The sequence below is a fragment of the Dendrobates tinctorius genome, unplaced genomic scaffold (genome assembly GCF_039654945.1).
Source record: "Dendrobates tinctorius isolate UK_male_01 unplaced genomic scaffold, ASM3965494v1 ptg000197l, whole genome shotgun sequence".
NCBI lineage: Eukaryota > Metazoa > Chordata > Amphibia > Anura > Dendrobatidae > Dendrobates > Dendrobates tinctorius.
In genome coordinates this window covers 4616619-4632312 of record NW_027361864.1, presented here as the reverse complement: position 1 = coordinate 4632312, position 15694 = coordinate 4616619, and the positions used below count along the sequence as shown (strand labels likewise).

At 46.9% G+C, this 15694-nt stretch overlaps 1 protein-coding gene across 5 annotated transcripts in view; it reads right to left on the bottom strand.

Moving 5' to 3' along the window:
• LOC141056383 (phospholipid-transporting ATPase ID-like) overlaps nt 1-15694 on the bottom strand; it is a 241249-nt gene that overhangs the window by 67812 nt on the left and 157743 nt on the right. For all 5 annotated transcript variants that reach the window (XM_073553157.1, XM_073553155.1, XM_073553159.1 and 2 more), the window contains one exon: nt 4922-4992. In XM_073553157.1, the coding sequence (XP_073409258.1) occupies nt 4922-4992 (71 nt within the window). The remainder of the gene's footprint in view (nt 1-4921; nt 4993-15694) is intronic.

The window sequence follows — 15694 nt, the reverse complement described above, 5'->3', positions numbered from 1 at the left end:
CTATAATACTGCCCCTATTTACAAGAATATAACTACTATAATACTGCTCCATGTACAAGAATATAACTACTATAATACTGTCCCATTTACGAGAATATAACTACTATAATACTGCTCCTATGTACAAGAATATAACTACTATAATACTGCTCCCTATATACATGAATATAACTACTACCACACACTAGACCTCATCTTCACCCGCCTCTGCTCCCTATCTAGCTTCTCTAACTCACCTCTCCCTCTCTCTAACCACAACCTACTTATATTCTCTTCCCTCTCCTCCTCAGGTCCACAATCCCCACCTCAAAAACTTGCACACCCTCGCAGAAATCTTCAACACCTCGATCTACACTCATTGTCTGAATCCCTCCTCCCTCTTACAGACATATGTTCCCTACACAATGCGGATGCCGCTGCCGCTCTATATAACACCACAATAGCTGTAGCTTTGGAATCAGTTGCCCCTCTCAAATATACTAAAGCTCGCAAAATCAACAGACAGCCCTGGCACACCAGTCTGACCAAAGAACTGAGGCGGGCTTCCAGTGCTGCTGAGCGGAGATGGAAAAGATCCCACTCCAAAGAGGACTTTATTGCATTCAAACAGTCCCTCACTACTTTCAAGGCCACACTCGCTGCAGCAAAACAAACCTACTTCTCATCTCTCATATCCTCCCTGCTTCACAACCCTAAATAGTTATTCAACACCTTCAATTCTCTCCTCCGCCCCCCAGCACCTCCCTCCCTCCTAACTCATCTCAGCTGAAGACTTTGCCTCATTTTTCAAGGAGAAGATTGATCAGACACAGTCTTGGTCAACAACCCCCAGTGCCCTTCCTCCTAACTGCCCTGCCCTCCTCCTCCAAAACTAACTTCTCCACGATTACAGAAGATCGACTCTCCACTCTACTCTCAAGATCACATCTCACTACCTGTGCACTTGACCCGATCCCATCCCACTTCATCCCAAACCTCACCACAGTCTTCATCCCAACCCTAACCCACCTCTTCAACCTGTCACTAACAACTGGTGTTTTCCCCTCAAGCTTTAAACATGCCTCAATCACACCTATCCTCAAAAAGCCCTCTCTTGACCAATCCTCTGTATCTAGCTATCGTCCAATATCACTTCTCCCCTATGCCTCAAAACTACTGGAACAACACGCCCATCTTGAAGTGTCCGCCCACCTCTCTTCTTGCTCCCTCCTTGACCAATTACAATCTGGCTTCCGGCCACACCACTCCACTGAAACTGCCCTAACTAAGGTCACCAATGACCTACTAGCTGCCAAGGCCAAGCGACACTACTCTGTCCTCCTCCTCCTGGACCTGTCCTCTGCCTTTGACACAGTGGACCATTCCCTATTACTACAGACCCTCTCATCTCTTAGTATCACACACTTGGCCCTATCTTGGATTGCGTCATACCTAACAGACCGCACATTCAGCGTCTCCCACTCGCACACCACCTCCTCACCGCGCCCCCTATCCGTCAGAGTCCCGCAAGGTTCAGTCCTAGGGCCCCTGCTCTTCTCCATTTACACCTTCGGCCTGGGACAGCTCTTAGAATATCATGGCTTTCAGTATCATCTCTATGCTGATGACACACAGATCTACATCTCTGGACCAGATATCACCTCCATACTAAACAGAATCCCTCAATGTCTGTCTGCTATTTCATCCTTCTCCGCTAGATTTCTAAAACTTAATATGGACAAAACAGAATTAGTCATCTTTCCCCCATCTCACGTGACCCCCCCAACGGACCTATCCATTAAAGTAAATGGCTGCCCACTCTCTCCAGTCCCACAAGCTCGCTGCCTCGGGGTTATCCTTGACACTGATCTCTTTCAAACCACATATCCAAGCCCTTTCCACTTCCTGCCGACTTCAACTCAAAAATATTTCACGGATCAGTACAATCTTTAACCAAGAATCTGCAAAAACCCTAGTCCATGCCCTCATCATTTCCCGCCTTGACTACTGCAACCTCCTGCTCTGTGGCCTCCCCTCTAACACCCCTCCAATCTTTTCTAAACTCTGCTGCCCGACTAATCCACCTGTCCCCCCGCTATTTACCGGCCTCTCCCCTCTGTCAATCCCTGCACTGGCTCCCTATTACCCAAAGACTACAGTTCAAAACCTTAACCATGACATACAAAGCCATCCACAACCTGAGTCCTCCATACATCTGTGACCTTATTTCCTGGTACTTACCTGCACGCAACCTCTGATCCTCACAAGATCTCATTCTGTACTCCCCTCTTATCTCCTCTTCCCACAATCGCATACAAAACTTCTCCCGCGCATCCCCCCTACTCTGGAACTCTCTACCACAACACATCAGACTCTCGCCTACCATGGAAACCTTCAAAAAGAACCTGAAGACCTACCTCTTCCGACAAGCCTATAACCTGCAGTAACCACCGATCCACCAAACCGCTGCACGACCAGCTCTACCCTTGCCTACTGTATCCTCACCCATCCCTTGTAGATTGTGAGCCCTCGCGGGCAGGGTCCCCTCTCATCCTGTACCAGTCGTGACTTGTATTGTCTAAGATTACTGTACTTGTATGTATTATGTATACCCCTCCTCACATGTAAAGCGCCATGGAATAAATGGCGCTATAATAATAAATAATAATAATACTATAATACTGCTTCTATATACAAGAATATAAATACAATAATACTGCCCCTATGTACAAGAATATAACTACTATAATACTGCTCCTATGTGCAAGAATATAACTACTATAATACTGCCCCTATGTACAAGAATATAACTATTAAATACTGCCCCTATGTACAAGAATATTACTAATATAATACTGCTCCCTATGTACAAGAACATAACTACTATAATACTGCCCCCTATGTACAAGAATAGAACTACTATAATACTGCTCCTATGTACAAGAATATAACTACTATAATACTGCCCCCTATGTACAAGAATATAACTACTATAATACTGCCTCTATGTACAAGAATATAACTACTATAATACTGCTCCCTATGTACAAGAATATAACTACTATAATACTGCTCCTATGTACAAGAATATAACTACTATAATACTGCCCCTATGTACAAGAATATAACTACTATAACTACTATAATACTGCCCCTATGTACAAGAATATAACAACCATAATACTGCCTCCTATGTACAATAATATAACTACTATAATACTGCCCCTATGTACAAGAATATAACTACTATAATACTGCCCCTATGTACAAGAATATAACAACTATAATACTGCTTCCCATGTACAAGAATATAACTACTATAATACTGATCCTATGTACAAGAATATAACTACTATAATACTACTCGTATATACAAGAATATAACTACTATAATACTGCCCTCTATGTACAAGAATATAACTACTATAATACTGCTCCTATGTACAAGAATATAACTACTATAATACTGCTCCTATGTACAATAATATAACTACTATAATACTGCTCCCTATGTACAAGAATATAACTACTATAATACTGCTCCTATGTACAAGAATATAACTACTATAATACTGCCCCTATGTACAAGAATATAACTACTATAACTACTATAATACTGCCCCTATGTACAAGAATATAACTACTATAATACTGCTTCCCATGTACAAGAATATAACTACTATAATACTGCTCCTATGTACAAGAATATAACTACTATAATACTACTCGTATATACAAGAATATAACTACTATAATACTGCCCTCTATGTACAAGAATATAACTACTATAATACTGCTCCTATGTACAAGAATATAACTACTATAATACTGCTCCTATGTACAAGAATATAACTACTATAATACTGCCCCTATGTACAACAATATAATTACTATAATACTGCCTCCTATGTACAATAATATAACTACTATAATACTGCTCCCTATGTACAAGAATATAACTACTATAATACTGCTCCTATGTACAAGAATATAACTACTATAATACTGCCCCTATGTACAAGAATATAACTACTATAACTACTGTAATACTGCCCCTATGTACAAGAATATAACTACTATAATACTGCTTCCCATGTACAAGAATATAACTACTATAATACTGCTCCTATGTACAAGAATATAACTACTATAATACTACTCGTATATACAAGAATATAACTACTATAATACTGCCCTCTATGTACAAGAATATAACTACTATAATACTGCTCCTATGTACAAGAATATAACTACTATAATACTGCTCCTATGTACAAGAATATAACTACTATAATACTGCTCCTATGTACAAGAATATAACTACTATAATACTGCTCCTATGTACAAGAATATAACTACTATAATACTGTCCCCTATGTACAAGAATATAACTACTATAATACTGCTCCTATGTACAAGAATATAACTACTATAATACTGCCCCTATGTACAAGAATATAACTACTATAATACTGCTCCTATGTACAAGAATATAACTACTATAATACTGCTCCTATGTACAAGAATATAACTACTATAATACTGCCCCTATGTACAAGAATATAACTACTATAATACTGCTCATATGTACAAGAATATAACTACTATAATACTGTCCCCTATGTACAAGAATATAACTACTATAATACTGCTCCTATGTACAAGAATATAACTACTATAATACTGCCCCTATGTACAAGAATATAACTACTATAATACTGCTCCTATGTACAAGAATATAACTACTATAATACTGCCCCTATGTACAAGAATATAACTACTATAATACTGCTCCTATGTACAAGAATATAACTACTATAATACTGTCCCCTATGTACAAGAATATAACTACTATAATACTGCTCCTATATATGAAAAATTAGTTATTTTTATAACAACCATTATATTTTTGAGCTGTTCATTGTGAGATAAAATCACTTACCCGTCCAGCTCTGCCGTCTCGATGTATATCAGGCTGTTGGGTTCGCTGCTAGAAAGTAACAGCAGATCTGCCTAAACACAAGAGAGCAGTGATATCTCTTTGTACTAGAACAATGGGCATTACATAAAAGAGGAAACACTCTTATTGCTATTGGAATGGACTGGTCACCATTGGAAATCTCAATTTCTAAAATGAAGACAGACAGGATCGGCCCGGGGCAGGAAAGGCAACAACCTCAATCAGCTACAGTATTAGCTAAACCTATTTCAGATCTCAGATAACTGGAAGTGGAAGACATTTACTTCTATTTTATATTTTTATTGTTGTGTTGTGCGATATTGCAATTTTTTATGCACTTTGGCTGCAACATTTTTGCCTATTAACAATATGTCAATTCTGCAACCTCTGGTATTTATGGCTTTTATTTGTCAAGTTTTTCTGTTTTAGGGCTATTTTTTTACTTTTTTTTTTTAAGTTGTGCCTATTTTGAATTCTGATTTCTACTATTCTCTACTTTAATTTTCACCTGCTTTTCTGTTTGTTAGTCATCACAGATGGGGTTTTGGAATTCAGATATTTTGTGGCCGATTCACTATTTGGAACTTTTTACAAAGTCGCAAAAATTTTGTGCAAACATAATTCAGGTGTGCTATGTTCCTCTGCCTTTCTGAAATGGTGCATAGCATGACGACAAACAATTACCAATTTTTCACTATTTTATTAGAGGAAATCTTCACATTAAAGTAAAATTAAAATTGTTCCTCACCGTCTACTGACCGTTATTATAGTAAACCCTTGTTATTCACATCGCCATAAACCAGCACTAGGTATGTACTGTTCATATACATTCATGGCCAAAAGTGTATTACCTTTTAAAATGTTCCAGAAAATGAAGTATTTTCCCCAAAAAACTATTGCAATTACACCTGTTTTGTAATACCAATCTAATCAGGTTTTATGAAGAGGTAAGCTATAGACTGGACCAAGGTGAGTCATTGGATGTGGTATATCCTGATTTTTCCAAAGCATTTGATACTGTGCCACACAAGAGGCTGGTACACAAAATGAGAATGCTGGGTCTGGGGGAAAATGTGTGTAAATGGGTAAGTAACTGGCTTAGTGATAGAAAGCAGAAGGTGGTTATACATGGTATATTCTCTAACTGGGTCGCTGTGACCAGTGGGGTACCGCAGGGGTCGGTATTGGGACCTATTCTCTTCAACATATTTATTAACGATCTGGTAGAAGGTTTGCACAGTAAAATATTGATATTTGCAGATGATACAAAACTATGTAAAGCAGTCAATACAAGAGAAGATAGTATTCAGCTACAGATGGATCTGGATAAGTTGGGAACTTAGGCCGAAAGGTGGCAGATGCAGTTTAATAATGATAAATGTAAGGTTACACACATGGGAAGAAGGAATCAATATCACCATTACACACTGAACGGGAAACCACTGGGTAAATCTGACATGGAGAAGGACTTGGGGATCCTAGTTAATGATAAACTTACCTGGAGCAGCCAGTGCCAGGCAGCGACTGCCAAAGCAAACAGGATCATGGGGTGCATTAAAAGAGGTCTGGATACACATGATGAGAGCATTATACTGCCTCTGTACAAATCCCTGGTTAGACTGCACAAGGGGTACTGTGTACAGTTTTGGGCACCGGTGCTCAGGAAGGATATAATGGAACTAGAGCGGGTACAAAGGAGAGCAACAAAATTAATAAAGGGGATGGGGGAACTACAATACCCAGAGAGATTAGCAAAATTAGGATTATTCAGTCTAGAAAAAAGACGACTGAGGGGCGATCTAATAACCATGTATAAGTATGTAAGGGGACAATACAAATATCTCTCCGAGGATCTGTTTATAACAAGGAAGGTGACGGTCACAAGGGGGCATTCTCTGCGTCTGGAGGAGAAAAGGTTTCTCCACCAACATAGAAGAGGATTCTTTACTGTTAGGATCTGTTTATACCAAGGAAGGTGACAGACACAAGGGGGCATTCTCTGTGTCTGGAGGAGAGAAGGTTTTTCCACCAACATAGAATAGGATTCTTTACTGTTAGGGGTGTGAAAATCTGGAATTCCTTGCCTGAGGAGGTGGTGATGGCGAACTCAGTCGAGAGGTTCAAGAGAGGCCTGGATGTCTTCCTGGAGCGTAACAATATTGTATCTCACAGTGATTAGGTTCTTTAGAAGGACGTAGATCTGGGGATTTATATTGATGGAATATAGGCTGAACTGGATGGACAAGTGTCTTTTTTCGGCCCTACTATGTTAATATATTTATCCCCTTTGTGTGTATTGTAATAACACAAAATAAAACAGAAAAAAAAGGAAAATTGGACAAGACAAAATTGTTGGCACCTTTCCAAAATTGTGGGTAAAAAACTTTGTTTCACGCATGTGATGCTCTTTCAAGCTCACCTGTGGCAAGAAACAGGTGTAGGCAATATGAAAATCACACCTGAAACCAGATAAAAAGAGGAGAAGTTGATTCAATCATTGTGTGTCTGTGTGCCACATTAAGCATGGAGAACACAAAGAGGAGAAGAGAATTGTCTGAGGACTTCAAACCAATATTGATGAAAAATATCAACAATCTCAAGGTTGCAAAGTCCATTTCCAGAGATTTTCAGGTTTCTTTGTCCACGGTGCGCAACATAATCAAGAAGTTTACAACCCATGGCACTGTAGCTAATCTCCCTGGATGTGGACGGCAGAAAACAATTGATGAATAGTTGTGGGTCACCCTCCCAGGGCTGTGGGGTACTCGGTACCGGGCCGGTGTCAGCGGGATGTGTCACAGCAGCGGTGACCCGGTCCGTGGCCCCGGGCGCCCAAGTAATGGGGGAGATTGAATTGGTGGAATGTAGTTGATTAAATGAATAGTTTGTGACGCCACCTGTGGTATTCGGCAAGTGAGATGTTAAGCCGACGCTGCATGCAGATCCTCTGGGACTGGTGGTGTGTTGCAGCCAAGATAGTGAAGTTCCCCACAGGTGGAGCTGTAGTCCCAGGGCAGTGTAGATGTAGGGGTAGAGGAGAGGCACAGGCGGTGTAGAAGCTGGTACCCCGATGTAGTGGTACAGGGTGTGTTAGCGCAGGAATAATTGGAGGACACCAGGGAATGTAGTTCCAAAGCTTTACTCACAGTCTGTAGTACACACAGGTGCCTGCCTCCTTGCTGTGTCCTCCGGGTCAGGGACTCAGTCAACCTCCAGGTCAGATGGAATGCTCCCTTCCAACACTCCACCAACATGTGCCTTTCTGAACGTCTCCTCTTATAGCGCCTTTGGTGTGAAGTACTCCTAGTACTGAGTTACACTGGAGTTCCTCCTGACAGATGTTCCCAAGAACTATACTTGTACGGCAGACAGCTGTAGCCTGCTTCGGGGACTCCTCACTCCTAAGTCCCGGCTCATTATCCAAGTTACTGTTGTGCCCTCAAGTCTTAGATGGGAGTAGTGCATTTACATCTCACTACTCCACCGGTGTCTGCTGTAGGACCATTAGTATCCATACAACCTCGGGGGACCGGGCCCCGGCCTTGCGCTTAGAACTTCTTGGCAGGGTTCTCTCCTAACCCACGTCCTCTGTTCCCTTTTACTCCTACGTTCCGTAATAGTCTCTCCTTCTTATGGAAGATCAGGTTTCTGTTCAGTGTCTTTCACCTTCTTTCCTTTCCCGTGCCAGCAAACCCAGGTCACTGAGATCTGCTGCTGCAGCACATCCTTCCTCCATCCCTCTCCCAGGTATCTTCTCTCCTCACTCCTCTGAACTGAACTGCACTAGACTAAACTAAACTGAAATCCTAAACATTCCCTCTCTTTTATGTATTCTAACTCCACCCGCCTCCCAGCACATTTCGTGTTCCAAGCAGGGAGCCACCAAAGGTGCTCTGCTACACTCCAAGCAGGGAGCCGCAATTTGGCTTTGCTGAACTACTGTGTTGTGTGGGATGCAAGTGTTGGAGCGTGGTCACGAGCCTGCAACCTACCTGGATGGTTGGGCACCACACCTCAGGAGGAGGTGCAGTACCTCTGTGGCAACTGAATCCTCAGGGGCGCCACAGCTGCAACACATGAAAGTCTGGATGGTGGATAAGCATCCCCAATTCAAGCTGTCCTGCCGGCTCAGGGTGCATCAGTGTCAGTGTGAACTATCCATCAATATTTGAATGAAATTAACCGCTATGGCAGGAGACCCAGAAGGCCACAAATTTTGGAAAAGTCCCAACAATTTTGCCCGGTCCATTTTGGGGATTTTGTGTGAAATTATGTCCAATTTTCCATTTTTTTCTATTTTCTCCTTCTCCTCATTGGGGGACACAGGTACTGTGGGTGTATGCTACTGCCGCCTGAAGGCTGACACTAAGTGAAAAAAAGAGATTAGCTCCTCCTCCGCCGTATACACCCTTGCCCCGATTGCGGGCGGAAATCAGTTTTTGCTTAGTGTCCGTTGGAGGCACATGTCTGTTTTTCTCCAGACTCCTTTTTTTTCCCCATGAAGATTAGACAGGGGCGACGGACCCTATTGAAAGGGTCCGATCTACCCAAACCAACAACGGGCGAGCACATATGAGTGTCGCCTCCACGTATCCTCTCCCGCGACGTGGGACACGATGCCGGACTTAGCCCTGACCACCCCTAGGTATTGAAACCATGGTCTGTACAGAGGCACAAGCATAGTCCGTGTGGCCCCCACTGCTCCACCAATGCTAGACTGCGGTGCTGCAAGGCGGCGGATGGTCCCTCTCCTCACCCCTGGAGGGAAAGACGGAGCTAGGGTGCCTGCACCATCCTATATGCGGCCCCTCTCCCATCTACCTGAGCTGGGAAGCTGAAAAAATCGTCACGGAGGAGGATGGCCGGGGAGGGCTCCTGCGGCAACGTCCACAGGGCAGTATCCCTTAGCCTGCTCATCGGCGTTCGGGGCAGCAGCCGAAGAGAGCTCCCCCCGCGTCGGGTCCACACGTCCAGCCAGGTAGCCTCGGCCTGGGACTCCGTGGGAGGTGGGTCTGCCCCCCCATCGTGGGCATGCACCGTAAATCGCTCCCGCGGCTTCGGCCGAAGCTAGGCCGCGGGCGGAAGTCCCGCCTCCTTTCCCCGTGTCATTTCCGGCGGCCCGCCCCTCGAGGCCTGGGTGGGCGCTGAAGAAATTGAGCCTCCAGCTTCGGACCAGCGCTAGGCCGCAAGCCGGAAGTACCGCCCCGGAACTCGTCTTCTGCCGACTGTCCACCCCGCAGTTGTGGCGCGCGCTTCCTTGAAGCTGGAGCAACGCCCGGCACGTCCAGAACACGTGGGGGTACAGGACTGGGGTAAGTGCTGCCGAGAGGCCACGTTACGGGAAAACGAGGAGTGCTCCCCCCAGCGGTCTGCAGTGCTGAGGCCTGGCAGATACAGCATTTCCAAAAAAGCAAAGACACACACGTTTCTATACGCTGCATGCATCTCGTCGGGTTGCTTTTCCGCGGGCGCAGAGCAAGCGATTATGCAAAGCCTGCGATTCCGAATGCGCCCAGAAGCCCTCCCCTGTGACTGGGACCAGTGTACCAAGTCCCCCGGAGTGGGCCCTATCACAGTCGCAGTCCATGGCGTCGCTTACGAGAGCAATTGAGTCCCTTCGCCCCCCACATAGGGGCAGGGACAGTGGTTCGCCTGTCTTAGAGGGGTCCTCCTCCTCACAGGAGCCTCCGGCCTGCAGGGGCCGCTCTCACTCCAGGCAGACCCGGGGGAAACGAACCCACATGGCGTCGCCCAGTCCATCCGGTGCCTTGGCATCCGTGAGGTCCGCTTCGCGCTCCCCGTTACCAGTGGTCAATAGCGAGCAAACCTGAGACTTCGACTCAGACGAACCCCTTGACTTGGATACTCCGGGATCTCATGAAACAGTGGACAGCCTCATCGAAGCCGTCAACCAGACTTTGGGGATTGTGGATGATTCCACCTTGGCTTCAGGCCATAAGGTGGCATATAAGCGGGTTAAGCGGCCGCAGAGAGTGTTTTGCACTCACCCAGAGTTCGAGGACATAGTGCAGCGACATAGGGATCGGCCAGACAGATGCTTCTCGGGTCAGAAGGTGCTCGAAGCGAGGTATCCGTTTGCCCCGTGTTAGGAGTGGCGGAAGGCACTAAATAAAAATATCAATAAAGTGCCTTCGCCACTCGGGGTCCACCGTGTGGAGGATGGAAAACCGCAGCTAAGTGACGACAGAGCAATCTGGCAGTAGTGTGCACGGGGTTAAACTCCACCCAAAATGCACAGCACAGACTCTGTTAGAGTCACAGAGTCGTGTAGACAAATAATAAATATAAGTTTGCTGAACCTGTTAGGTGCACAGGAATTCAGCAGCACACAGACGGTAAATGGTCACCGGAGTAGTTAAAATATGACAGCACTACACCCGCAGAGACCTACCGTGGAGACTAGTGTGCACAGCGTTGCAACCGCAAATGCGCTAATAAGCTCCTACTGCAGCGCGGCGTGGAGTGCCGCCAAGTGACCCCGCTGGTAACGCAGGCGCGATGTCAGACGCTAAGCTGCTGAGGTAGATGGAGCAAATGCGCGCTGGCGCTATCGCTGCTACTGGAAGAACTCAAACACTCACACAGACGTAGTATCAGAGGAATGGGGGTTTCAAATGAGTCATTCACCAGTCCAAGCATCCATCAACAAACATACAGCAGCAAGTATGAATATACTAGCGCATGGCGGAACAGCCATGCACGCTTTTTATAGCGAACGGGACCTTCCGGAAATCTCCCAGGCTCCAGGAAGAGCCAATGGGATTCAACACAGGACCTGAGCACCTGACTCCCGAATTCCAATGGGAGTTCGTCCCATGAGCATGCTCAGATGAGGGAACAAAGGACTTAGCCTCTGGAGAGAGTTGCCACAGGGCAATCTCCTCTGCAATCTCCTCTACAGCAGGAAAGGCGCAGGAGACTGCAGCATGTGAGGATCTAGATTTCAGCAAGGGAGAGGCAGAAATCTGACTCCTAACATTACCCCCCTCCTAGGGCCCCCTCCTCCCTGAGCCCTCCGGACCATCAACCTGTGCCCTGTGGTGGCATAGGGCACAAACTCGTCTGAAGGAGAGCTTGGTGTCCTGGTAGGTGAGACGGTAAACCGGGACACCTGGACGGCATCAGTGGAGGCAAGGTCACCAGGTTTCAGAAGAGACATCTGGGAAATGGCGGGCGCGGCCGAAGCAACAGAGCGTCGCCGTGAGTCGGTGGCCGTCGCCACCCTCTGCCTAGGAAGTTTATCCTGAGCACATGAGGTGCATGCCTGAATAAATCTTTTGATGTCCCGAGCCCTGTGGTGCCACCAATACGCACCGGCCAATAGCTTCGTGGTTTGCATATAGCCCCGATGGTTGTGCGCATTGGACGCGTGTGCCCAGGCGAGAACCTGAGTCCTAAGATGAGGAGGGACAAAGGTCTCGACGACCGGTTCAGATTCCGAGCACTGCGGGGAGCTGGCTTCCTGAGAAGCAGCACACACATGGTAACAACCGCAAAAGGGCTCTTGGGTCGGACCTGTATCAAAACCATTGCGAGACACCTCCATGGGCTCTGGGGGTAGAACCTCTGGCTCAGGCAGCTCAAGAGGTTCAAAAAATTTGGGAGCCAAGCTAGCTCTCCGCTTGGAGTGAGCACGCTCCATACCGCACTTCGAAAAACGGAGGTCGATACGCGAGGAGACAGAAATTAGCTCCTCCAGGTTGGTGGGGATCTCTCTAGTTAAGAGAGGATCCTTGACATGCTCCGCTAGCCCACGCCAAAAAACGGGGATAAGGGCCTTGTCGGACCACTCCAGCTCGAACGCCAGTGTCCGAAAACGGACAGCATACTGGCTAACTGAGAGTGAACCCTGAGTCAGTGCGAGTAGCTGCAGAGACGTGTCATGCGTGACCCGTGGGCCGAGGAAAACCTGCTTGATGGCCATTAACAGGTTCCCTGCGGTCCGTATCTCAGGATCATCGCGCTCCCACAAAGGCGTAGCCCATTCCAGAGCCTTGCCCGACAGTAGGGATATGACAAATGCCACCTTGGCCCGTTCTGTGGGGAATTGCGCAGCCAGCAGCTCCAGGTGGATTGAGCACTGGCTGATGAAACCCCTACAGGAGGCGCCATCCCCGGAGAACTTATCAGGTAACGGGAGGCGGGTGACTGTCGGTGCAAGGGTGGACACGGACATACGGCCTACCGCATCAGTTAGAGCCTGTACAGCAGCATTCGTAGCCTGTGCAGCGGCGAGAGCCTTTTCGAGGGTGAGTAACCGGTTCTCAAGCTGCCGGATGCACTGCATAATTTGCTGCTGATCTGCCATCACTAGCCAGATCCTGGCGCTAGTATAATGTTAGGAGTGGCGGAAGGCACTAAATAAAAATATAAATAAAGTGCCTTCGCCACTCGGGGTCCACCGTGCGGAGGATGGAAAACCGCAGCTAAGTGACGACAAAGCAATCTGGCGGTAGTGTGCACGGGGTTAAACTCCACCCAAAGTGCACAGCACAGACTCTGTTAGAGTCACAGAGTCGTGTAGACAAATAATAAATATAAGTATGCTGAACCTGTTAGGTGCACAGGAATTCAGCAGCACACAGACGGTAAATGGTCACCGGAGTAGTTAAAATATGACAGCACTACACCCGCAGTGACCCCACTGGTAACGCAGGCGCGATGTCAGAAGCTAAGCTGCTGAGGTAGATGGAGCAAATGCGCGCTGGCGCTAGCGCTGCTACTGGAAGAACTCAAACACTCACACAGACGTAGTATCAGAGGAATGGGGGTTTCAAATGAGTCATTCACCAGTCCAAGCATCCATCAACAAACATACAGCAGCAAGTATGAATATACTAGCGCATGGCGGAACAGCCATGCACGCTTTTTATAGCGAACGGGACCTTCCGGAAATCTCCCAAGCTCCAGGAAGAGCCAATGGGATTCGACACAGGACCTGAGCACCTGACTCCCGAACTCCAATGGGAGTTCGTCCCATGAGCATGCTCAGATGAGGGAACAAAGGACTTAGCCTCTGGAGAGAGTTGCCACAGGGCAATCTCCACTGCAATCTCCTCTACAGCAGGAAAGGCGCAGGAGACTGCAGCATGTGAGGATCTAGATTTCAGCAAGGGAGAGGCAGAAATCTGACTCCTAACACCCCGGACCTCTGTAAAAAATGGATGGAATCCCCAACAGTGGATCCACCCGTGTCACGCTTGGCCTCTAAGACCCTGTTATCCATACCTATTGGTTTTTCTATTAAGGATCCCACGGATCGTCTCATAGAGAGCTTGGCTCGCTCAGTATTTGAGGCACCATGTTCAGCACTCTCTCCCTTGTTCGCGGCAACATGGGTGGCCAAGGCCATGATTTCTTGGTCAGAATCATTAAACAAAGCCTTGCAGGATAGGGACCTACCTGCAGAAGTATCAGAGATCACGAGTCAGATCGCTATGGCTGGGGATTACTTAATCAATGCATCTTTGGATGCGGCCAATTGCGCGGCTCTTGCTGCCGCTAACGCAATTTCCATTAGGAGAGCTCTATGGTTAAGGACAAGGCGGGCCGATTCCACCTCCAAGAAGTCCTTGACTTCTCTACTTTATCAGTGCGGCCGCCTATTTGGAGAGAAGTTGGATCAGCTCATCTCTGACTCTACAGGAGGGAAGAGCGGTTTTCTCCCTCAACAAAAGATCAAACCGCCATTTCATCACCAGTTTCAGGCACGCTTTCGGGCCTTTCGCAACCCTGGGTGGACCACAGCGACCAATTCCACCGATTCAGGTCGCCCCAACCAGGATAGAGAGCGACAGGTCTCATATAGAGCCAACCCGTTGGGGAGAATGCATACTCACCAGCCAAGGTCGAGGGGATCCAGGTCCCAAACATCTTCAGCCAAATGACTCGAGGCATTTGCCAGGCGACACCAGCAAGGTAGGCGGCCGCCTACTCTGGTTTCGCCACGTCTGGCTCAACGTCGCACACGACACATGGGTAAAAGAGCTGGTGTCCTCAGGATACAAGATAGAGTTTGTCAGATGTCCCCCAAAACGTTTTTTTCTTTCCTGTCTTCCCAGGGTGGATACCTGGGCAATGGCTTTGCTAGGAGCCATCGAATCCCTCCAGCGCCACGGAGTCATTATTCCCGTGCCAGAACACGAAAAAGCTCAGGGCTTCTATTCCAACCTATTCGCGGTTCCCAAAAAGGACAGGACGGTCAGACCTGTTTTGGTCCTGAAGCTCCTGAACAATTTCATCAGGGTCAGACATTTCCGGATGGAGTCTCTCCGTTCAGTCATATCGGCCATGGGGCAGGGAGAGTACCTGGCCTCTATCGATATCCAGGACACCTATATTCATATCCCCACCATTTTCCCTCTGCATCAAAGGTTTCTACACTTCGTCATCAACGGTCTAAATTTTCAGTTTGCAGCGCTACCCTTCGGGCTAGCCACTGCCCCCAGAGTGTTCACAAAGGTCATGGCAGTCGTCATGGCCATCTTGCCTTACTTGGACGACCTCTTGGTCAAGGGCCCTTCAATGCGAGCATGCGAGAAAAGTGTCAGCATCACACTAGATACTCTTTCCCGTTTAGGGCGGTTGGTCAACGTGAGGAAATCGTCCCTTGTTCCAGCTCAGAGGGTTTCCTTTTTAGGGATGATCTTCAACACCTTCCGAGGGTTGGTAATTCTCCCTCAGGACAAGGCCCTAGCTCTCCGGCAGGAAGTCTGGACTCTTCGCCAACCAGTC